The sequence below is a fragment of the Enoplosus armatus genome, chromosome 13 (assembly GCF_043641665.1).
Source record: "Enoplosus armatus isolate fEnoArm2 chromosome 13, fEnoArm2.hap1, whole genome shotgun sequence".
Classification (NCBI taxonomy): Eukaryota; Metazoa; Chordata; class Actinopteri; order Centrarchiformes; family Enoplosidae; genus Enoplosus; species Enoplosus armatus.
Window position 1 is genome coordinate 4,853,480 of NC_092192.1, and position 26,301 is coordinate 4,879,780.

The window sequence follows — 26,301 nt, forward strand, 5'->3', positions numbered from 1 at the left end:
AATACTGAGGACATGACCTTGTTGTCCTCTTTGGTAGCGAAAATAGCACTGCGTTAAAAAAGTCTGACGGAGCTACTTTGGTGTGGGTGTGTTGCTGCAGGCACTGGTGAGAAGATGAAATATAATGCAGTTTGACTAATGGTAATAATGAGTTTGAAGGCTTATCTGAGGTCAAAACTGTTTGTCTGCATTTTCTTTCCATTGTGTTGGTCTTAATGTGGCCTCAGGACCCAGGACTTTTTCCTGGATATATAGGTGCAAGGCAGAAAGCCCAGTGAACAGAGTGGACAGAGTGAAGCGACAAGCTTTTGGTATTGGCCATATTCACAGTGCAGTTGGAAACAGGGAGGGATTAAGAGTATACTGCACCTGTATTAAAACACAGCCCTTATTTAAAAGTCAGTCTGCGTATATTGGATTATGCTAATCGCCTTAGTCTTTAGTATGCTACAGTTGCTAGCAATGAGCACCAGTGCCAATAACTCTACATATGAATGATTCTGGTGTTCATGTTCATGGCACAATCTCTCAAAAAACTGGTGCACAGTATATGGTGTTAAACACACTGACCGTGAAAAATATTTGGATATCTCAGTCTATAAAAAGTGAATTGAGATTAAACTTGTGATCTCTCATTGGTTTAAACTTTTACACCAGAGTCAATAAGAGGAACAGCCTTAAGACTTTTCAATGTTGGAATATCTGAGACATGTGATGCATAAAAGGAGGTGAGTGAAATATTAGTTTTGTATCTGATATTGAGTACAAGACCCAATATAGAAAAGACAAAAACTAAAGAGCAGATATATAGATACAGGTAGAAAGGGAGATAGTAAAGTGTTGGAGGGTCAGTGTTAGACCTGCGTACCATAGACGTAGAGGATGTAGTCGTCGAAAGACTCCCCCACTGAGTTGGAGGCCACACAGCGGTAGGTTCCATTGTAGGACTTGTTTAGGTTTTCGATGTAAAGATCACCGCCGGTGATGACAGCGTGGGATGGCACATCGTCGTCCACCTTCACCCAGTTCACCCGTTGTGGCCTGGAACGAAAAGATCACCAGTAAGATCCCATGGATAAGATCAACACAACAAAGAGTGAAAGTGTTCTTTAAATTTCATTATAATCGACTTCTTCTAACAAGTGGAAATGTTGGCCTGAGGTTGGCAAGAGTGGAAAGAGTCACCAAAAACTTTAGGAGTCATCCTCTGAACTCTAGTTTGAGTTTCTCTTTTTATGTTTTTTGGCGTGCGACTCCAGTCTCGGGATGTCGGATCGTCCTTGAACCACCAGGAAAAGTTCTCTCTTTATCAGTTCTATATTCAAAAATACTTAAAATACTACTGCCACACAAAGTGGTCGACTGCCTAATATAATACACATCTATCTGGGGCACACTTGAGAACTTCTCCCACATTTGTTAACAGTTCTCCAAAGATTATAGTGTGGCCTTAAGTTTATCAAATTTACCTCCTTTTTAAAATAAATTGTCCAGCAATTATTTACTAGAAAGCTAATCAAAGAAACAAGACATGTTAAAATGACATTCCTCCTTTGTGTACAGCTAAAAGCAACAATAACTGTGAAGCAGCTTTGTCTTCAAATTGCAGGCTTTCCACGCTCGTATACTTATGAGTGTTGCTGTGTAGGTGGGCTCCTACCAAGCGTCTGTATTTGTTCTCTTTTCTACCTTGACTGAGGTTTATATCGGGGTGACAGATTCCATTTTTATGACAATGAGCTCAGAGCGCTCAGAACCACCGAGGGTGAAGAGAAAAGAAAAAGACAAAACACCTCTATTTTGCTGCTGCAACTTCCAATGGCCACTGCCAGCTACTGTTATTTCCCCTGAGCGTGTGCTGATGGTCTCTCTTGTTGCATTTTGTTGTGGTGTTTTAACTTGTTTCCCTCCATTTGAAAACATTTGGTGTGGAGGGAGCAAGCAAATGGGAGACGGGGAAAAAAGATGAGGCGAAAAATCCAGGAAAAGAAAATATGAAATAGCGGTTGGAGCTCAATAGCAAAAACAAACAAACCACAAACCTGCGGTGGACGGCTTGAAAGAGTGAGTGTCTATTACAAGTGTTCTCCAGATTAAACTAAATGTAAATAATATATTTCCTAGGTTTAGTTTCTATAGGTGGATGGTATGTCTTAAGAAGGGAAAAAGTGAATCCAGAGACGGAAGATAGACAGAGATAGGCGAAAGAGGCAAGATGGAGCTACAAGGGGAGAGGAAGGGCAGGCGTGTTGAATACAAATGGCTGCCTGCAGCCGCGGCCCCCTGTGCTATCTGCTGGTAATGACTGCACAACTCTCAACAGCTCTAATGAAAATGACTTCCAATTCCCGGCTCACTGTATTGATTGTGTTTTCATCTTTATAAAATGAATACGGGTAGTGAGCTTGTCTCTATGCCAAGTATGAAGACTGCGGGGGGTGGGGGCTGGTGGGGAGTGGCAGTCTGAAGTACACAGTGTTTGCATGGTTCTTGTACTTCTACTCATACACCCAGAATCTCTCAGCGCCCGCAAAGCTCAGTACAGGAATTGACCTGTTAATGTAAGACCTGTGACTCTACCCATAAAGAAAGGCTAGGCAAGGTATACAGGTTCCATTTGTCGCTAACACAATTAGCTGTTCATGTCTGTCATTTGTTGCTATAGTGGTATATAACATTAGTATCAGGAGTGACAGACACAAACAGCTAACTGTGCGGGGGACAAATGGAAGCTGGTTATTTCGCTGTATTTTGAGTTGTCATTAAAATCCATTGCAGCTGTTGTGAATCCAAGCTCACCCACCCACTGAAACCTGCGAGTTCATCGTATTACTGTAATATTCATAACTCCAGCTTCATCTGATGATTACTCTATTCTGTTCAAATTTGAACTGCCTTGTCAACAAACTAATATGATTGATACCAACAGCACCAACTGTATTGATATTTGGATAGTATGGCAGGCCTCGTACCTGGAGCGTGAAGCTCTTACTCATTTACCCTGAGTGCCCTAATGGCTTCATTTGCACTCCATTACATCTCATATCACAAAGGCCTGTCATCTAAACAAAACAACACCTTGGTTTGCAGATCGTACATGTGGAATAATAGCCTAATGAGTGACAAACAAAAGCTTTGTGATGCCAAGGCCAGACATTTCAAAGAGCTGATTAACACTGATAAAGAGTACTTTTTTTTTTACATTAGGGCAAAAATTACTTGGGGACTGTTCTCTGTGCTCAGCTCTGTGTAATCTTTTAGCTTTAATCACAAAATTGACTTCATCTGTTCACATCCAGTGCCTCAAGTCCATCAACATACTCTCTCAATCTCACACAGTCTCCCTAGATACCTTCAGAAAATTAGCACTCATCACTAAACACACCCTGCCTTTCCAGCCATCTTCCTGCTAAATTCTTCCTGCCAGATATTAGGACTCACCCCGCTCACCATCATTAATGCCCCCTCTCTGCTCTGTCCTCCGCCTTTAAAAGGAGTGCTAATTAAACACCTGCTCAAAATATCACACAGTAACTCTGATGTGTTTCATAATTACAGGCCAGTTTCAAATTTCCCCTTTGAAAGTCCTGAAAAAGAAAATAGCAGCCATTCAGTGAAGAGATTATGTGTCCAGCGGTGGCCATTAAGATTTGTCTGGCCAACATTAAGCCCAGTCACAGTTCTCCTGTCTGCAACATGTACTTGTCAAGGCAACCCTCTTATCCACCAGCTCTACTCCAGCTCCTTATTAGAAGAGATCTCCACTACAGTGAAGAGACTGCTTCTAGAGCCAACTGTTAATACGACCACATCTCGAAGCTCTCTCAACTTCATGTACCAACTTCGGCTTCTTCTTGGAAATGTACTTGGTAGCAATATTATTACTAAGATACAGTGGGTTTCCCTTCATCTATAGTCTCACTCAATACACCTATAGAGACAGCATTCTTATTCTTCTAAAGGAGCGTCAATATGAGAAGCTACAGCTATGCTTAGAGCAGCTGGCTGATAAGCAGTTTAATATTATCTGTTTCCAATAAAAGAGAAACTTCTTACAGTTGTCGGAGAATGATTCAGCACTGACATTATGAGGAATGTCATAGGTACAGCTCATGACAGAGTAGAGAACTTTAAAGTTTTTACAATTCCTGCAGTGCGATCACAACCATAAAGGACCCTTTCATTCTTTCTTAAATTAAACTGTTGCTGCTTCTGAGGTTGTCAAGATGAACAGTGAGTTTCTATTTTCTCTCTCTTTTCTGCATTCTCCTTTTTATTTTGGGGTCTAGTCTTACCTATTCGCCACAAAGGAAGGTACGGAGTAAACTCTGAATGCTGTGGTAGTCTGAACTCATTAGCGTGGGAACTGTTTACTAGATAACCTCTGATAAAAATAATGTTTCTTTTTCGACTGCTTGTGGCTTCATTATTCTGTTGTAGTTGAAGTACGGATTAACATAAATCTGGTTTTCCTGACATGACAGCTTGTCTTCACCTCAGCTAAAAGTTTAGAGGAGCTGCTCAACACAGCTGGTCGTGACATAAATTAGTGACTCAGAAAATATAATTAAGTAGCACATTTCTTTACTTTAAATGACGAACTAAAATAGGCTATCATGAATGTAGTGAGACTGCATGTTATTGGTACATCCATATATTCAGTATTTACACTGTTTTTTATGCTGCCTGGGGGCTTTTTCCCTGTAAATCCAGTGTTTTCTTATTTTGTTGAAACTGAATCTCGGCGTCCTCTTGTGCACACAGAGCAGCAACTAACCCACTATCGACTTGGACGTAAGGAGATAAAAACAAACTGTGGTTTGCACAGAGAAAGTACGGACAGGTGCTGATTCTGAGGACAGATAAGATGGACATCTACAGAATCTGAAACATGACGCATCGATAATAACATGTTGAATAAAACAAAGTGGTGACCAGTCCGTACATGTTAAACCTGAATGTTTTAGCAACAGTTGAGCTTGTTGCATGTTTGAATATCCTCAATCATATGGATACTGATGTTTATCCTGCTGTAATATTATATCCAAGGAAGTTTCAGATTTAACTGTAGAAAATGTACTACATCTGTCAGTTGTTTATTCGAAACAAAATATACGTGCACGTACATACGCTCCCGTGCGCATGTCTGAACTGATATTACTGCAATGGTAAACAGACTTCACTAGCGGCCAAAGCACTTTAGCATGTGCCTCTCATTCACCCATCCACACACACACTCACACATAACCCCCCCCCAGCTGTTCTGTTCATTGATTGAATATACCACTTTTTCCATTTGCACATACCATTATATGAGTTTGAAAGAAGTATTTATAGGAAAGCAGTTATGCTCACATAACATATAACAAAACAATGGGAGGCAAAGTGCTAGTTGATTTCTATTTTTTTTATGTCTGATTGCTGGTGAGATTTATAAGTTTACTTTCTCATTAGATGTAACTCAAGACAACTTTCTTCTGCAAAAGTTCTTCTCAACTGCAAAGACAAAACAGTAAGACAGTTCCACACACCACTGCAACAAGACACTCACATGCACACACTGAGGAAGTCAAGGTATTTGGGTGAATACACAAATGCACACGTGCTCTCTCTGCCCATGGCAAATTTTAATTGGTTAAAACTTGTGTGTGTGTGTGTGTAACGTACTGGGGTTTGCCTTTGGCCTGACACGTCAGTTCCAGGTTCTCTCCTTCCCTGGTCAGACCCTGAGGAAATTCTACCACGATCTTTACCTCCGGTTTGTCTGAAAGGATGAAACAGAGAGACAGAGACAGAAAATGAAATGCTGGGACAACATAACAGACATTATCTATCTTCACTCTACATCTATGTTCTTTCCTTTTGATTCCTATTTGCAGTCACGCTGCTTGTAGCATACATAAACATGAAGGAAGACAGTTTTGATTTCAAGGTTCATTCCAGTTCAGAAACAACCCAGTCTCTACAAGTTATGTAAACTTTCCCAATGTGCTTGCCTCGACACATCCCCAGAGGTGCTGAAGCAAACAGTAAGGATTCTTGTCCCATCAGGACTGACATTAGGCATGAGTTCAGGCATGAGTGGTAGCAGCTAATGCTTCTCCATCAGGCTACTAGCTGACTAGAAGCATCCAATCATATTCGTAGAGGTGTACAGGACAGCTATTTTAACCTGACTCCTCGCATTATGACTCAGCTGATACGATCATATCAGCTGCCATCGCTGCTGCATCTCCATCCACTGTCCATCCGACCAGCTTTGCTGCCACAGCCTTACTTGGTGTACTTTTACCAGTATCTTACTAATGGCTAATGTTAGCAAATACTTAATCTAGAATCTATATATATATCTATATATATATATAATCTAGATAATTAGTTAATTTTCTGACTATATGACTCCTTCCTACTTGTGCAACTGTTACCTTTTGTTCCAGCGTTTATTATTGTGCTAGGCTAATCTGGGACATGTATTTGTTTTTCCATCAATGCTTCAACTATTTTTCCTGATACAGAATATACACTCAACCTCTCGCCATGATCACAGAAAGAGTCCCTGTAGGTTTAAGGAATAAACACAACAATTAGTGCAAAACAAGAACAACAACCATGACCTGCGTTCCACAGCCATGTTGCAGTGAAAGAGGTCAAGGTCAAGTTGATGCTTGGTAACTTTATTTTTTATTACCATTGAGCTACATGCTACACAAACTTTGTTTTGTCCAGCTGGATTTGACTTGATTAGGTGTTTTTCTTTTACATCTACTTTCTTTTACTACTACTGCCTGAACCTCAACCTGCTCTTCCTTTGCATCAAATCACTCTTCGGCAGCGTTGAGTCTGCCTTCGGCATAACATTGAGGGAATTTTAAATCAATCTAAGACCAAAACACAAGCCAAAGCTTTGGGGAATGATAGATGTGGTTTAGTGCAGGACCACAAGTAGCCCACAGTATGTCCAAAGATGTTACCTGATCAAGTTGCTGCACAAGACAGAGGACACTGCTGAAGAGCTGAGGCAGCTGGAAAGAAAATGTAGGAATGTTGTTTTGACAAATCAGTGGGGTGCTTTGACAGTTGCTGCTGTGCTATTCTTTGCAACCATGGAGTTTCTATTGTTCCCATTTCGTTGACTGTTGCTGGTGTTATCAAAGCCTTTTCTCATCTTGGTGAGAGATGATCCTTTATTCTGGACAGAAATGTAATGTTTTATTCAATCTATCATCTGGGTTAGGGATTGAATTCAGTGTTGCCATGTACTGAGAGTAAGACTGAGCCAAAACAAATGCAACAAAACTCCTGCTCTGACTTGCAACTTCTAAACGTTGCTTGTGCTCAAAAAAAAAAAATGTATTGGTTGATAATTCCACTATAAGAAAATCATGAACGAGGGGAAGCTAAAGAACAAGTAGCATTGTATTCACCAAATGTTTTAATTTCTATATCAGAGTTTGAGAGAGATAGATTATCATGCTTATACTGTATCATGTTCATTAACTTTAAACCACAAAAATGAAACTTCTCGTGCATTTTATGAGCAGTTTTAGTGATGAATGTCCGTCATTTAAATGTTGCCATACCTTTAATGTGCATGTATATGTATTCCAAGAAAATATGTTACTCCAACAACCACCCACTTATCAAAATAAAGATTTTATCTATTTTGGCGATACATTAATAGCTTCATTAACCTAAAGACCACACTTGCATGCTTTCAGCACACTATATCCTCGCGTGTTTACTCAAAAATATCACACCAGATTGATTGCTGAGTCACAATGGTGTTATTTTAGTTTTCCAATTGTGATGCAAATTAGTTTTGTTATTTTCCCAATTTAAACGCCGATATGCACCATTTGGTGCTTGCATTTTTAACCAGCTTGTAGACGAAGGGCTCAGGCCTGAGTTATGATTTCAAAGCTGGCGGTAAAGTTGTTGCACACTGCTGTCCGACCTTCTCTGCAACAAACAACACGTGTCTGGCCATCCATCTGTCTAAATCACACCCTGTCAGTGGCCGGCTCTCGGTCTTGGTGATTGACAGCAGATGGGCGAAAAGCCAAGTCTTCTGCTCAGTGGGCATGCACGAGTTTAGACAGCAACCCTTTGGTTTTGTTTCCACTCCAGGCACTACATGGCATCCTGCAACTTTTTCTTCGCTCACAACGTCATCTGACCTTGTCATCTCGGATCCATAAACATGAAGGACGGCAGGCATCTGTAGTTTGTTTTGATAGCCTCAAGTAGTTATGGCGGAGCTTTCTTGTCTCTGCTTGATGGAAAAACACACACTGCACTGCCAGATCTGGATACTGCCACTTCAGTGGAAATGAAATAGTGTCTACCGTATGCAAGGGGCCCGTTATCATTATGCTAACTGAATTATTTGCTTTATTGTGCGCCTCACCTCATAAGCACTAATGACGGCACTATCCATCTCTCTGCAGCAAGCTGACCTTAAGGGAAAACCAGGCAACGGAGCAAAATAGCTTGCTTTGCTTATACACATAAACATTACAGGCTTATTTAATTATGCTGTCCCCTGACAATGGCCTTTTTTTTGTCAAGTCTTACTACACAATGCACTCCATTCCACTCACAAATTACCCTCACAATGAGTGATTGAAATGTAAATCACCTCATCTATCTTAGTAATCAGTAAACAAACTTGTGTGTCACTGTGTAGTAATAGCAGAAGTATGCTTTATTTTACGGGTCCTGATGTTAATAATTTGCTAGGAAGGAACTGATATGCAACTGGATTCTTAGGTTCATGGAAAGGACCATGTAATTAGGTATTAATTATAGAGAAAATAGAGACTGTGGCGTGGATCTTTAGGTATCCTGAACCATTCAGAACATGACATGGGTTTGGTACGAGATATGAACCAAATAATCACTGTCTAAATTAGCTTAACACACTCTAAAGTGTGAGGGTTCGGGACAGTTTTTGTCTGGTAGCTAAACCATGCTAGTTTAGTTAGCCTCTGGGCGTTTTGCTTATATAGCGAGTGTTGTTAGTATGGCAAATGCAAATGGAAAACCAGAGCTGGAAGAAGCTTTTGATGTTATTCAAATATTGTGGGATGGACAAAAATGGCAGACATGTCTCTAGAAACACAAACAATCAAACATGCCATTAAATAAATAAACCACTGGTGACCGCGTCTCATAAACAAGGCTATTACAGGGCTCGAGATACGGTTTAATTTCTTCACGTGTGACCAGTCGGTTCGTTGTGCTTGCCACACAAGCTGCAGTTGTTCAGGAATTATCCACTGCCCTGGCAGTTCATCTCACCACCAACAGACAGAGAGAACTGTGTACACTTAAACATAGAGAGCCTTGACTGAGTATAAGCATAAACTGTTGAAGTGAATGTGAAAAGCTTAAACTGCACTACTGGCTCTAATGGTGGATTTAAGATAATTAGAAAAATATCTTAAATAACAAATGTTTTCTCAGTTAATTTACTTGTATTTGTCAATAGTTGATGACCTTTTGGTAGTTACAACATTTCAGCACAGTACTTTTTACAATAAGAGTAATGGCCAACGAGCCACCAGTTACTCTTTTCAAAATGAACAACGTAAATGTTTTCTGCTGTATTTCTTTTGTTTTCTCTGCTGTCCTGAAATGCACCGAAACGCAACCCCAAGCTACACACTGAACTGTGGATTTTGTTTGGATTACACCCCAAGTGCTCGATTAGTACACTTCCAATTAATTAATTCCAATTAACTGCTATAGATTCAAATCAGCGCACATAGGAAGGAAATTCCTCTTGAAATCAAGAACTGCTCTACAGGGATCTTCCTAGCAAATTACAGCGCTCTCCAAAGGTAGAAGAGAAGGCAAAGAACAGAAAGCATCACCCGTCATTGTCTACACATGTTCCATGCGTCAGTCCACATGAAATATTAAACTGTATAGCAGGGAGATAAAAGACAAGGTGGAGTGCAGGACTGGCAGTGCCTGGTTGTTGCCCAGTACAGTATGCACAGAGCATGACAGCAGCAGCCCCTGCATGAAGCGGTGTGAGGCGCTGAGCCGGGCGGTCCATGTGAGCTCCCTGTTATCAGAGGCCAACAAAATGCCATGCTGCTTCTGTAGATGAGCTGATCTCCTCTTCTCGCTTTCCCAGGGAAAGGTCAGATAGCTACAGAAGAGGTTTTATTTTTTTAATAGAACGCTAGGACATTGCAGAGGCCAAAGACATAAGGTTACAGGGGCATAAAACAAATAAAAACTGTTCTCATTTTGCATGAATAAAAAGATCCTAGTATTTTAATTACTTGTCACATGGCTGATGTAATACATTCAGTTTTGTTTCCAATGCTACTGTATGTTAAGGCCTGTCATCGTATACTTTTCATATGACCCATTAAAGTACCTGTCTGTGATGCCTAATAATTGCTTTCTATCACAATATAAAGCAGTTATAGCAATAAAAAACGTGACCTCTAACCTCCATTAAAGGCTAAATTTTGGTTCTTCTTTTTGGTTTGTAAGAAATTCAATCATATATGGTACGATCACAGTGAAATGTAACTTGGTTTAGTTATTTCTTCAACGTTTCGGGGGCCAGATGGATAAAAAATGTGTAAAAGCATGCATACACCATTCTCACACATACATTTATATTTCTCAAAGAATAATGTGCAATGAGAATGTGTGCACCTTGTACATATGGCAAAATATTCAGTCTTTTAATTTAGCTTCTTAGCTAATTTCACTAACTGTGTATGTTTTTTTGCAGTCTACACATCTATACCACTAATTTGCCAAAGACACATTTACATAATTTTTCATCATATGTTTTTGGCCTTTTTACGTTTGACATTTAATTTCTCTGTGTTTGTCTCTATGTTCTTTTATCTTATTCTTTACCCTATAAACAGTATTAGTTTGTACCCTGTTTCACTTTGAGTCCTATGAACTAAATTATTACTGAGTACCTTTGACATTTGATCATTGAGATTAAGATATCATGGCTGATTATGGTGTACAGGTGCATGCGTAATGAATTAAAGATCTTTTGGATGCTATAAGTAATCACAGCTGTGAGTCTTTGGAGCACTTACGACACACATTCGGTGAAATTGCTCGCCTTCTTTTCCGTTCTTTTCATTGAGAGCCCGGCCAAGTAAAGTGTTCATATGCAAACACTTGATTAAGGTGCACGTCTACATCCACTTATGGCTAATTCTGGGTGAATAGAGAAGCATACAATTTTGAAAAGATTGAAATCTCTGCCTTTGTGCCTACTCATGAGTTTCAGTCTTGACCCTGCTCTGCACCTCGTCAGAGCACACTTATGAGTTGAGCTGAGTTATGATCCAAAACATCTTGGCTGCAGAAACAATAAATTATAATTAAAAGACAGAAACCGACTAGCTAATTAACTAGGCCTTTAAACTCAAACTGCACTGCTTTAACATATTTTTGGCCACAAACGACAGTCAGACGATGTTGTGAATATGAGGACAATAGAAACATACAAAATTTCTTTCTAATATCACTTTGTGATGCTTCATTGTGATGACGAAGGTTAAAAAAGACAAAAAATATTGGACAGAAGTGCAAAGGTACCCTGATACCTTTTATTAGCATATTTCTTTGGAAGATGAACATAAATGTGATTTTTTTATGATTTCCCTCTCATGACAAAGCTAAGCACCGATAGACTGTATAAATAAGTCGACATAGCCACCGTGGCGTCCGCCATTGGTTTGTGGACTATCGTTTTGAAGCCTCAAGTTTGGCATTTTGGCCGTCACCATCTGGCTTTTTGGAGCCAGAAGTGACCATATTTGGACGAGAGGGTGGAGCTAGAGATGTGAGAACCCAAAGACACTATGCACGCCTACCTGTACCAGCAACCTAACTGCACCTGGCCACGCTGTGCGAAGTAGCTGCTAACAAAGTTAGCTTGTAAATGTATTTAACAGCTGACTCCTCAGAGTGTCTTTTAGTACAACATAGAACGTCGCTATCCTGATTGACAGGCCGCCGTGGTAGCAACTTGTCAATCACAAGGTAACAGCGCCCTTAAGCATACCCTCCTTTATCTATCTGTCTATTTTACTCTAAATGGGACTATAATTTACAAAATCAACATCATGCTGTATTGAAGAAGACTTGAAACGAGTGACTGAGACCATAAACTCGTTAGGAAAATGTTTACTGAGGTAATAAATTAAGTCAGAAGTAGGGTCATTTTCTCATAGGCTTCTATACAATCTGACTTCTTTTTGCAACCAGTGGAGTCGCCCTCTGCTGACCATTGGAAAGAATGCAGGTTTAAGGCACTTCTGTATCGGCTTCACTTGTCAGACCCGGAGGTTGATGCTTGCCTGCAGCAAAGTTTCAATGGGGGGAAAAATTGGGAAATTTATGTCATTTAATTAGTGGAGATGGAACAGGCTGTTCTCTTGCAGTCCAATTTTCCCCTGTTATTCATCATAACCCGTGCATGGAGATGATTTCCCTGCGATGACACTGTCATACATGTCATGCACCAAAGTTTTAGTTGGGAAAAAGTAGCAAATTTATGCCATTTAATTAGTGGGGATGGAACACTCTTCTCTATTGCAGTCTTAACAAAGTTTGTTAAGCTGACGAGACACTTGGAGAAAAAAAAAGTGCATAATGCAGCTTAAATATCCATGCTGATTTCTAATTTATTACTCAGCAGATGTACTTACACTGCACCTCCAGGTATTTCTGTGCTTGGAAGTCCTTGACTGCAGGGTGGTCTACGATGCAAGCCACAGGTACGCCATCATCCTCCTTACTAACGGTGAACGTCAGCCGGCTGGTTACTGTGTACATCTTGTCGTAGGTCAGCTCAACTCTGGGCTTGCCTAAGGGAAACATCAAAGACAAGCAGACATGAACACAGCTAAGCTAATTAGCTTTTAGCAATTTATCAGTCAATATAAGTCCAAAACTTCAGTTGTTAGACGCAGGGCTTGGGAAGTAAGAAGTGAAGTGAAGTTTGTATTTGGTTTAAACTAAACACAGCACTGTTTGTTGTCCTAATCATTTAAATGACTCCTCATAGTTTGCCGGTTGGTTGGCTTCCTGCTTCAGGGTTCAATTGATTTTCAGTATGTTTTCCACTCTAAAGTCATATAATATAAAGTTCCAGAGGTTTAGGCTGCTTTTACAAAGAAAATTATAATAAAGTCTACAAGCTTTTATTCTAAAAATACTTTTGAAAATATCATTAAAGGTTTATATCTTGGATTTCTTCCTGACTGAAACTCTATTTTATGCACCCTTGGTTCCTCTGGGTGTCTTTGTGAACAAGTTTTTTTTGTCTGTTTGGATCAGTCCACTACCTTTTATTTGACAAAATTACAAAGCTAAAACCTTTGGACTCAAGGCTGCCAGAAAAAAAAAAATCTTTAAAAATGTTAAGTGCCTGACAAAGACAGGTGTTGTTTGGCTGCAAGTAGAATGTCATTCTTCCACTGACCTTGCAAAATATGTAGAGTAGAAGTGAAGTGTCCTTGAGAATGGTCAGGGAAGGTGAATCAGCTAACAATTGTGTGCTGTCAGGGGCTATGAACTATGAATCACTCATTAGGCTTTATGAAGCCAGATTTATTGTGTGGCCACCTTTTGCACAGCACTGCCAGATCTAAAGCCTGCAAAGTAACTCTCCTCTGATTAGTAACTGCTCTGTAATATCATGCAGACAATATGTTCTCAAAAGCAATGAAGAGGATACCTCATCACAGTCATACAAAATAAGAGGAATAGCTGCAGACAGCGCTGCACAGCTGAGTCGCAAAGAGAGATTGATGATTTTCATCCCTACTTCCTAACAGTCTGTTGCACAAGTGTGTTTGTGTCCCATCAAAAAAACACATACTGGAAGCAATGATGTGAAAGAATGTGCCAAGAGAAATGCTGGTCCAGGAGAAAATCTGTCTTAATGTGAACAGTTGCACACATCAGTTCACATTTTAGCTGTAAAACATGCGCTAAGTGCACATTCTACCCACTCCCATACTGCAGCTCAGCCACAGTGGTGATGCCGTCACCGTGGTGACAGCTGTCTCTTTGGATGCTGGGAAAGGAAACCTGTGTGATGTGCCTGGTGTAAAGGAACAGGTTGTCATGAATAAATACCACTAGAGGCTTCAGATTCATGAAAGCACCTGAAACGGGAACCTGAAGGGGTCTGCTCAAATCAAAATGTCTTTTGAGATGCATGAAACAGTGGCGAAGAGACGTCTTTATTCAAGTCCTGGGTTTCTGGATCTCTTGCTTTTTACCCTAGGAAGTCATTGTAAAATGAAAATACTTGTACCCGTACAAAGGCAAGTAACTAAGAAAGACATATAAAGATAATGTCTATTAACATAAATGGTAATGTGGTTGAGATGATCAACGAGCCTCCATCTTAATTCCTGCCCTTCCTCTCTCTTTAAGCCATTATCAAAGAAATGTCAAACTATAGCTCCATTTGCACAGGAAGCACAGCACCCTTTACCTGCTTTATGTTATAAAGTGTTACTGTAGGTTTGTAGCCACAATGTAAAATACAGTGTTTGGCTGGTAGTGGTTTCTTAGAAGTCTAATATGAGCCACAATGACTGTTACAATCACAATAGACAAAACAAATGCTACTGCTCAGTTCTATCGTGAAACTATGGAGACGATAGAAATGGGAACTACAGTTTAGGAGGTAAATTTGGTCTTCGACCCCAACCTCTTCCTCCACGCGCCGGTCATTGTTTACAATCCGATTAGCAACTTGAGACGCGAGAAACAGATTACATTATTATATTATCATAAACAGATGTCCTCATTCATACAAATTAAAATGAGGCTAATAAAAAGCTAGATCGTCAAGATCGTCAGACAATAGACAATAAGTTCCAAGATTGCATTTCGGCCAATGCGTTCCGCCTCTTTTGCTGTCCACACGGACTGTTCACCTGCATGCAACCAAAGCCTGCTCAAACGTGATTGGTCAATACTACTCGGACTACAAACAGAGTCCACTTCTGATACCAAAATCTTGTCCCTTGCGAACAAATTCTGCAATCACATGCAGATATCTGTTTATATGAAAGTAGAACTAACAGTATTCCTCTGTGTTGGACAGAGTTCTCTCACAGGCCAGCAATGTCAAGACCATTTGCTTTTGGTCAATGGTGCAAATTTGCTGGTCAAAGCTCACTTAAGTTGAAGTTGCCAAGAAAGCTGAGCGTGGCGATTTCATTGAAATACATGATTTCATGCTAAAATGTTGCTGGTGTGACTCTAACACCAGTGAGAATAGTTTAACAGCTTGTTGCAGGTTTGACTTCATGGCTTTACCATGGTCCCATTATCCAATAACAGAAAGGAGCTTTGGTTTACCCACAGTTTTATTTACCAGTACAGCCATGTGTAACATGAAAAGGGAAAGTAATATTGGATGAAACCACTTAATACACTGCTTACCAATCACACTGGTGCCCTCGTTTTAATTCAGCCTCATTCTCTATCTATAAAAAAAAATCAAGCAGGTGACTTTAGTAGAACAGAACTAGAAAATCCCTTACAAAGTGAAGTGAGTGGTGATGATGAATTGGTGATAGCTCTCTGTTTGAAAATGTCATGCTGTGTTAAGCACTAAGAACATTCGGAGAGACTTGCTTTGGAGTGGTGCCAGTGGAGACGAATGTCGCTGAAAGGCAGCTGAAGGTCAGATGAAAGCTGAAGTGGTATTTTAAGTGTACTGTAGATCCTAACATACAAACTCAGTTGGCCCTCTTTTCTCTGTGCCTCCTCTACGTTTCACTTCTTTAACCGTTGTCGTTTAACCACATACAGGAAGGGAGTAGTGTCTAGTTGGATAAAATATATACGTCTCTCCACTTCAACCGCTTTACTTTGCCCAAAATATTCTTTTATCCATTTATGTCTTCCTGCTGGGGTAGAGCAGGGTAATTGAAATCACCCTGTGGTTGTCTCATAAGACTTGAGGCTAATGGCTGTTCTGGTCCCTGTCAGTCAATGATGTGCCCTACCTACTGGCTTTTTCTTTTTTTCTACCCGTCTTCCTTTCTTTCGTCTTAAAAGAACAGAGAGGAATGACCTGCACTGCTACAACTCCCTTTTTCCATGACTTTCACTGCAGTCTAGGCTTTAAGAACTAGAGATATCAGTACCAGGGCATATGTTCATAAATCACTAAACAACAGGGTGAGAGTAAAAGGAAAGAGAAGGAGATAATAGTGAGATAATGGGCCTGTGCATATTAGGATAGATGGTTGGATTTACATTGGCAAGCATGACAATTGCAACCTTTAAATGATATTTAAGAGAGCCTGATTATCCCTTAGGGTAATTAAGTTAAATTCTGGGGACGTTTAATTAAAAATAAGTCTGCCAGGCAAGGAGCCACAGCCGAAGGCAATTTAAGTAATTCTGCCCTAGTGTCAGGACTCTGGCACCCTCAGCCATTCTTTTTCTTTCCATCTTTCATTTTCTTGCCCTATTTTGTCTTCCACATTTTCAGCATCAGCAGAGCAATACAAGGTTTCATTTTCACAACACTGCTGCAGAGTCAACTAAACAAACTGTGGAGTCATTTGACACCAGTTTACTAAAGAGCTAGCATTCAAATGGCAGCTAGTGTTTTGTCAGTTATGTAAGGACTTGCAAAGATCCGAGGTATGAAAAATGACAAAAAAGATAGATGTTTTTCAAATAGGCTCGCCATTGTTTCAGGCTGTTTCAGCAAGTAGCACCTTTCCACCTGTGGCGAAAATGGATAAAAGCAAATGGCATGCTGCAAATGCAGTGTTGTGACAGGTGAGCCTTTAAGTACCACTGAGTATTTTGTTACGGCAAAAAAATTGCATCTATCAGTTGTGGAACTTCAAAGAGTGCTGAGCCTGTTCTGTAAATAGCAATCCATTCCCAGCAAGAGTGAGAAAACAGCATGGGCATGAGGTTGATGGGCATTCAACGTTATACAAATCGTTTTTCTGCCATTCAATATAACAAGCAAATGAGCATTGTTTAAAAGCTCAGTTAAAGAGGTGGTGAATACTCAGTAAATGAGGCAAATGTTACTAAAAGCAAGTAAAGTCACAGCACACAGAAAAATAAAAACACAGGGAATGGAGATGGTTTTGTATGGAGACACTCTAGCAAGATCCCATTTAAAGGAGATGCTGAGTGCTCTGAAGAGTGGATCAGTATTTCACAGTGACTAACAGCTACAGTAGTCACCGGTTCCACTTAGCCCATTTAAGCTAGCAAATGCACTGCTACCACACACCATTAGTGAATGTGTTTACATGCACTTAAGTAACAGTGTTACTGTCAGCTTTCTGCATAAACACATTTCTTAAACATCATTAAGTAATCATCATGAGGGATTAGATTATTAACATAGCTAGATTTTGGCTGATTTCTTGGCCATATGTTCATTCAACCAAGTTTCAAACATGGTTGTTACATGTTCATGAGGAAAACATTATTACATGTTGTGGTAGATCCTGGTGTCCAAAATATTTAAATACAAAAACTAAATCTGGAACTGACAGTTAAATTGAAGGATATTCACTTCAAGTCTAAAATAAGTCTGATTCTAGAGCATTTGCACGATTCAGATACACTTTATCAACTTTATAATTGCCTACCTGTCATTTGTCTACAACATTTAGGAGCTGCAATGAAATCAGTGACCACAGGAGCATTACCATTGGCTATTCAATACTTATAGCCTAAGGATTACCAATACTTGCCTGTATACACTGGTCAGCAGAAACATAGCATTGCAAAAAGATCACTTTTTTGTGATGTTAACAGCTAGTTATAAGTCAATCCCTGACCTTGGTACATTGGAACATTCTCAGATTTGAGCTGACCACTAAAGGTTTAATGCGCAGCAGTGTAGAGGTGAAGCTGCTCAGGGCCCTTTACACAGCTTCTGATTAGGACCTTTGTTTCAAAGTCTTTACAAAGCTTGCTGTCTGGGCTCTGAGGTGGAGCTGCCTGGCAGGAGGCCTGTTCACCCCTGAGCTCTGCTCACACTTCTAAGCTCAGCTACCTTTGATGAAGGCATGAAAGTTGTCACAGTGCCAACAGGCTCTGGCCACCACTGCACATCCACATTGCTTTAATGGAAACTATTCAAAGTCACAGCAGAGCTCCATTTAAAAAGCAATAGCATTGACCCAAGCACTAAATAAGGAACGCCAGCAAAGGAAGAAACTGGCCCTAAAAATGGTTCATTTATATACATGGCATAGGGGCTTTAGCAACACTTAAAAGTAGAATGTGCACACCTACAGAAGCTTGTGTACAGGTGCATTTTGCAAACAATGGGAAGTGAAACACTAGTCGCAAAGTAGTGAAATAAAGGATCTTTCATACAGAAGCATTTTCATTCCATGGCAACACTACACGATCTATACAATAATTCATGATGACCTTTTAGTCCTAAAGCAATGCTTTTTCTGTTGGTTTGTTCAACAAGCCGTGTGTGAAATAAGTGTTTCATCTGGTGCATACCAAAATTGCCTTCACCTATGGCTGCTTTATCCATTATCAGGTTCTTCCCTCTGTGGAGCAACACCACTGATGAGGCAGACTGCACAATGAAAGCAGATGCTCAGCAAGGGCATCGGGCTCCAGTGTCCTCTGATGCCCACCAGTGGGACCAGTGCTTTGCTGGTTGTGTAACAAAACACTATTTAGCATTGACTTGGTTATATCTAACCACTTCTTGATTTCTGAAAGGGTGCAGCTCTCTGAGCTTGTGGTGTTCACTGCTGCTGTATGACATGCAAACAATGCAGTCCAGTCCGCATAATATATGGTGATTTAGTCACACCCAAACCAAAAAAAAGTTTCATCTCGTCAATGTCTTGTCTCCGTCATTTCAACGTAGTTTTCATCACTAAGCCCTCTATTTCAATCGTTTAGGTTTTCTTTATTGCGTTGTGGTCTGACTTCTCCTTAAATAAGCAGTGATTCATTTGCTTATGACTTTTCACAACGTGGGAGTTAACAGGTGAAAAACACTTCAGGTTCATTGTGACTTCTAAAGAGAAAATTGCACTAAAGACAGGAGTATACGAGCAGGATCAACAATGAGAATATTTGAAAGCTTACAGTACATGGTTTTCTTCTTTTGTTTGCTTCAATGTGGAGTTCATGCATGGTGTTGTGTTTTTTCAAAGCGAGGGGAACAGTGGACGCAGGAGGAGTTTTCTTTCTTCTTTTTAGAGATGACACATGTGAACCCTTTTTCTCTGGTTCACAGAAAACAATGTGTTTCTGTCACACAGAGGAATTTCTTGTACAGATAACCAATCGGATGAGTGAATATTTGTGAAAGGAACTTTAACTCTGATCTTCTGCGCTACGTAAGTGCCTTATTATGTTAAGGGAGGAAACGTTTTGAGTGATGATTGTGATTTTCTCTTTCTGTGCAGAGCCGACCTACCTGGCAGCTCTTTATCTCCCTTCATCCATCTGATGGTGGCGGCAGGCTTACTGCTCATGGCAGTGCAGGTCATCTCTGTCTCGTTGCCCTCGCTCAGGACCTCATCCCGGGCCTCGATGATGGGGTTACCTGGAGGAACTACGACAGGACACACAAACAAGACTCTGTAAACTCTGGGGGAATATAGTACTTCTACTCCCTTAGCACTACATGACGAGGAGACAGCAGGGCTAGCATAGAAGAGAGGGTTTTTTCAAGTTGTAATTAGCATCGTATGCTAATATTGGACTTAGGAAAAATCATCTAATCCAGGGCGCTATGATGCATCTTGTTCAAATGACTTATCGTTTGCAGTTATTTATGAATTACATTTACAAGTATGCATCAACAACAAACATGCTTTACAAGTCCATAAAAATTAACACATTTACATAATTATTATGATATTTATATTTATAGTAGCTACTAGTAACTTAATGTACTGATATTGTTACGAATTATAAAATCAAACATTGCTGTTATCTGTAGGTAAGCATGTTAGCCAAATCTTTTTTATTTGATCACAAAAAACTATTCAATTGCTCATCTCCAAGTCTTCAAACACACTTAGCTTTCATATTTCTGTGCTCTCGGTAGTAAAACTTGCATATCTTTATAAGAATATTCAAAATAAAGCCATATGTGTTGACTGTGGCAGATAACGGAAAAACATATCCAAGTAGATGATTGATTAGTTATTAGCTGATGTCTCCCATACACACTAGTCTTTCTTCCTCACTGATAGTGATATTTAACAGAACATAAAGCACAGTTACACAGTTACTGTATTTTGTAATTGCCTCCTCGGGCTTTGGGTTTGAATGCTTTTCATGAATATGTGAAGGGGAAGTGTTTGAGCTAAAACAGGGTGAAGCTGCTCTTCAACAAGCTCGTCTGCAAAGAAAAGTTGATGACAGCTGAGCTTATAGTCATTCAGAATGTGGAGAGTTTCATTCTTTTAATTTTCAAACCATGTAACCTGATTAGCACTTCATTTGAGGGCTCGTGTAGGACATAATTCAAACTTTAACTCTCTCTCTCACACACACAGTAAGGACATGAATACTTACATACCAGGGCTGAGCTGTAATTCAATATTATTGTATGCCCTCTTTCAGCGAGCGTATCAAGACAATGTGTGAATCATTTTGTGAAAACTGCTCCAATTTGATTATCTCATGTGGTTTCACACACATTGGCGCAATACCGATTGTCATGTCATGCAGATATCACCCAGCCCTAATGCACACTACTGAAACCACATACACACAAGTGAAATCTTATTGCATGCATACTATATAAACCATGCACACACACAAACACACAAACACATGCAACTGAAAAACCTCACCATACACACTGAAACCATATATTTAGATATAGTTACACAGGTGTGTGTGTGTGTCTTTTCAGTAGTCTGCCTTGTCTCATGAATGTGTGTTACAGTTCAAGTGTGAATTATGACTTATTTGGCCTCCCATACATGCAACCTGGCTACTGTTTGTGAGTTTGCTTTAATAAGCACATATGAAATACATCCTTTTCCTGTTCCAAACTTCACTGCAGCTGCTGTCAGAGTCTCTTGCAGTTTTCATGGTGAGCTGTCAACCACGTTGCTCAAAATGTGAGTGTACGCTGTCTTCCACAATCTAAATGTTGATTAATTGGCTTTACCTCCCTGCTACTAATAACAATGAGTGTTTGTGTGCATCTGTATGTGTGTGTGTTTTGCTGTTGTACTTAGCACAGTGATGTCAGCGTAGGCTTCCTGCGGGGGGTCCGTGTAGAGCTGGCAAACATATCGACCCTCGTCTGACAGCGAGACATTAGACAGCGACACCCGCAGCTCGTTGTCTGAGAAGTTCACCAGCTGAAAGCGAGCGTCTTTCAGTGCTGAAAGAGAAAAACAAACAAAAGTTTTTATAATTCAATTAATGTCAACTGCTGTAATAAAGCCATACGTAACAGTGATCCTTACTTTTTACTTGGACAGTGACACAGTTTTTGCTGTGTTTTCATTACACTCTACTATTTGATTAACAGTGAAGGATTTTCAAACTTCTTCTATCAATATCTGGTGTCAAATTCTTTGCAGTGATCGACTGTTTGAGGTCTACGACCCGCAGACATCAGCAGACCCTATCATAGCTACCGTCCTTCCTGGTGATGCAGGACAGCAGCCATCTTTACTTTGATTGTTTGTTTTTAAACACATTTCTGGTGGAGTAGTTAACATTTTTTTCATTACATTAAAGAAATATGCCGATTTCAGAGTTATTTCTGCAAGTCAAGTTCTAAAGCTGTCACCGGCTGTCATGTCACCGTTTTTTATGGATGTTGCTGTTTTCTGTCCCCCTTCTTAATCCCACATACAGAGTTCTGATCTGACCAATGATGACAATGTGGTCATAATTGAGAAACTATGGTGAGAGCTATGACCAAGTTGTATTACACCATCAAGGTTTGAGCCATAACTCAAAGGAACTGCTGCAACCAACACCCAATTTCATGATCATTTAGATTATTCTGCTGATTATTTTCTCAATTCATCATTTGGTCTATAAAATAAAATGCTCATCATTTTTTTCCCCAGGGTGATGTCATCAAATTGCTTGTTTTGTCTGAGCAACAGTCCAGGAGCAAAAGATATTCAGTTTACATAGGATGAAGAAAAGCAGCAAATCCTCACAAACAAGAAAGAGGAATGATGCAATGTTTGGCACTTTTGCTGAAATATGATATTTTTTTGAAAATGTCAAATATTTTTCTGTCAATCAACTAATCAATTAATCATGTCAACCCTTCTACACTCACTGTTGTATTTCCCCAATTTCAAAATGAAAAACACCAGATATTTCCTTCTGGTCATCAAGAGTAACAGATGAGATTCTATGTAGCGCTAAAAAGTGGTTTATCATCTTAAAGCCATTTATTATGCATCAAAACCTTTATGAATGTAGACAAGAACCAAATAAGAAGCAATACATTTTTATTACTGTTAGTGTTGTTATGTTTTGTCTGTTCTTTTATTCATCAGAGGGTTCTTTGAGTTGTTTTAAATCCACACAGAATCACTAGCCCAAACCCAAAAGCCATTCAGCAGTCCTGCTTTATTTAGGTGCAGGCATGGTTTTTCATTTTGATAGGTTTTATGGACAAACATGCAGCTAGTCTTTCTTTGCTTTAGTACCTCACGACTTCAGGCATGTGTCAAAGAACTGAGAGAGAGAAAAAACTACCTCAATCTAATTAGTCAACAATCAATCACGGAGTAAAGTGATGCAACACAGTATGCAGCAATGGAAAGAAAAGGGAAGAGAATCAAAGCACAACACACAGTTACAGATACTTTAATAACTCCCTTTTGTTTAAACAAACAAAAAATGCACTTTGTACATACACAACACACACATGCTAACAACATGGTTTATATTAACAGACACCTCGCCCTCGACTGTCCTTTAGTTGTCCTACAAAGTAATTGAGGACAAATCCATAAATCCTGTCTCTTCCTCATTGGTAGGCACTTTAATCTCACCTTACTTTGTTTGCCCACCTACCTAAGCACACTATCAGCTGTAATGTAGAATGACAACATGTGGTTAAGATGAAAGCCTACCCGTCTCCATCCCCCTTTGATGTGCTGATAAATTCTGCTCTGATTGGCAGCAACTCCAGGCTCTTTGCACTCTGCACTCTCTTAGTATAGATCTGTGTACTCATCCTCTGGCTCTGCTTTTTTTCTTAAAGCTTAAAGCATTAAACATGGAAACATCTGACACAGAACACCCCGAAACAGACATAAATAGATTGAAAAACCACTGGGCTACATTATGATTTGACAGATGATGAGCACAAGGAAGATGATGCCGCTGTATGGCCGTACAGTATCTGCCTTTAATGTCAAGAGATAGACATGGAGAGAGTGATTGAAATAAAGGGAAAAAAGGAGAGAGGGAGACGACCATTGAGAAACAAGAATACTAATCACCGCAATTGACTTTGTGCATCATTAAATAAGAACATCAGAACATTTTAAGTGATTCCATAAGGCTGACAGGAGATGAGGCTTTTCGTCACCACGTTAAGGAAAAAGATCTGCATCCAAAATTTCAAAAATTTCAATCTCAACATACATTTATGCTCTGTTTGGCCAAATAGATGCTGCTACCTTCCCACTTCTCTTTGTCTTTGATTATCCTGCCGGAAATGTCTGCCCACAACACTCAAAACATCAAATATCTGAGAACAAACACACCAGGAAAAGTTGGAAGGAAGCAATCTGGAAATGCAGCATACCAGGCGTTTATTTTTCATGTAAATGCGTATTTCTTCCCTTCACAAGTCCCTCATATTTGCAAAAAAAAAAAAAAAACTTGAATGGTTGGTTTCCATTAGTGCAGCTATTAGTTTCTTTTATCTAAGCACAATGAAGCCCTTATTGTGGCACATGAATAAAATGCCTCTAATTAGTGTAGCTCATTCAAAGCCTTGTTAGCCCTCATTAAAATGAGAGGTCAGACTCTAATCCTAATGATTTAATTGAATTAAACATTCCCAGATTCAAACATAATGATGCTGCAGTATACAGATGCACTGAAGAAAGCATACATCCTGTTTTCAGAGGCAGGGCTGGTCTGGAGGCAGAAATACTCTGACTTGCTTTTTTGCTACAGTTATGATTGAGTTTTTGATAGATGAATCCATGGTTTAAATGTAGTGGCAGCAGTGTAAGCATCTCACTAATCCAGTGTAGAAAGTTGAATTCATATATTGGCAGTTGTGTTATTAAAGAAGAAACAGGCTCTGTTCCAGTGTAAGGATCCAAGTTGAATTTTTAGTTTTCAAACAAGGTATTCAATATGAGATTTGTAGGACAATGCGTTCTCTAACCAAATTTATAATGCTCCATTAGACCTCCATCAAAGGCATGGATAGGTGTGGGAACACCAAAAGACTTTGCTCTTGTGAAATTCATTCATTTTGTGTTTTAGAAGTCTAGAACAAGCTTTAAAATTAATAAAAGAGGTCTGAAGGTCACCAAAAAGCAGATTGTAACCTGGAGAAGGCCTGATTTACAGTGAGGAAGAAGGCATAAATGAGGGTGTCATCAGCATAAAAGTGGACACTGCAGTTGGAAAATAAATATAATATATGTTGATACTAAAGAACAGGGGGGCTAATATCCTTGTGGGGCACCTTTAGCAACAATTTGTGGAACTTTATTTGAAGCCATCAGCAACCATAGTTTGAACTCTACCAGGAACATCTGAACCAGATTTAGAAGAGTTGAATAACCCACATCTTTTCAAATATTCCAAAAGATGTTAAGTGCGGTTGAGGTCTGGTGAGTGCAGAGGGAAAGCCATGCGAGCCAGAACAACTTTAAATACGAGATGGAATACAACCATGAAGTTCAACCATGGAAATGGTTTGGAAACTACAACTCCTTCATTAAGGCTGCAGTTTGTCAATCACCCTCTGACTGTACTTTTATCTAGAGAAGAGCTTCTTTGTTCGTTTGGCTCTGTATCTTCTATAAAGATGCTTTTCTATCTCAAAGACGTCAGCTTGATAAACTGTTCTACAGATGTTGTGATCAATGTATGACTGCCTGGTCTTGCTTTGAAGGGAAATTACATGGTTTGTGAAAATCTCCCCGGCCGGCAGAGATGTGGGTGGTGATTTAGAGATCTGGAGTCAGACTACAAATAGAACAAAAATTGTCAAATATGCTGCAGTGTTACAACAAAGAATCCTAGATCTGCAACTGGATTCAGAACTACACAAATAACTAACCACTTGTTCCCTTGCCAATGGCCTAACCTTCCATTAAAGTTCATGGATATTTGTTGCCAAATATCTTGCTCTTTCTACTCACACGACAGACAGGACAAACATATAACTGTGCAGAAGGAGGTAAAACTGCACATAGGATGATATTTCTTTAGTGAATATCAGATCTGAGTTGTTAAAATACCAAACAACTCAAGCTTTGTACAGAAGAACATCCATTCATGTTTAAATGAAATGTTTGGCGTGTCAACAATTTGACAGAATCCTTGCCAATCAGATATAATCCATTCCACAAAAGCATTTCTCAGAGATCTCATAATCCTCTTATGTATCACTTCTAAATAAGGCATTGTGGTATAAGCATGAGCTGAATGAATAAAAACTTTCTAATACACATTGAAAAGAAACACTGTGTCACTGTGGCAAGGACACAGTTCCCCATGCTCAAGGTTTGGGACAACACTACTGTAGGCTCAAAGAGATACAAGGACAGATGATGGAGAACAGCCTGGTTCTCACAGCAGGGTTGAACACAGTGGTACATTTCAGAGTGGCAGTCGTGGCAAAGAGAAGGTGAGCAGGGCAGCACTGCAGACAGTTCTTTTATTGCTACGTCAGAGCACGCTAGAGTACATATTTCACTCCTCTTTGTGTACTTTGGACAGAAAAAGGGAGGCTGACCTTCAACTTCATGCTCTTTTTGGCCTGTTCTTCTTCTCTTGTTCTATCATATCTGATAACATGAGAAGGACATTGCAGATGTCTGACAAAGGTAATTGATAGTCTTTGGAAGAGAGGTCTGTCCAAACTCTGAAAGGCTGTAAATGATCTGATCTGTCAGTTTTTACAGCTGATGGTGATGAAGCTAATTTAAAAGCAGTGATAAAACAGTACAGTAGCGCTGTCCTGAAGTACAGCCAAGGAGACTTTGTGAGAGTAGCTGACAAAGTGAAAGTCCAACTTTCCTTCTCTCTATTCAAGCTACTGAGTGCAGTGCC

At 39.7% G+C, this 26,301-nt stretch overlaps 1 protein-coding gene across 1 annotated transcript in view; it reads right to left on the reverse strand.

Moving 5' to 3' along the window:
* cadm1a (cell adhesion molecule 1a) overlaps window positions 1–26,301 on the reverse strand; it is a 328,104-nt gene that overhangs the window by 40,471 nt on the left and 261,332 nt on the right. Inside the window, exons 4-8 of the mRNA XM_070917428.1 lie at window positions 21,248–21,400; window positions 19,469–19,606; window positions 12,708–12,866; window positions 5,668–5,764; window positions 869–1,041 (exon numbers count right to left, since the gene is read on the reverse strand). Coding sequence (XP_070773529.1) covers window positions 869–1,041; window positions 5,668–5,764; window positions 12,708–12,866; window positions 19,469–19,606; window positions 21,248–21,400 — 720 coding nt within the window. The remainder of the gene's footprint in view (window positions 1–868; window positions 1,042–5,667; window positions 5,765–12,707; window positions 12,867–19,468; window positions 19,607–21,247; window positions 21,401–26,301) is intronic.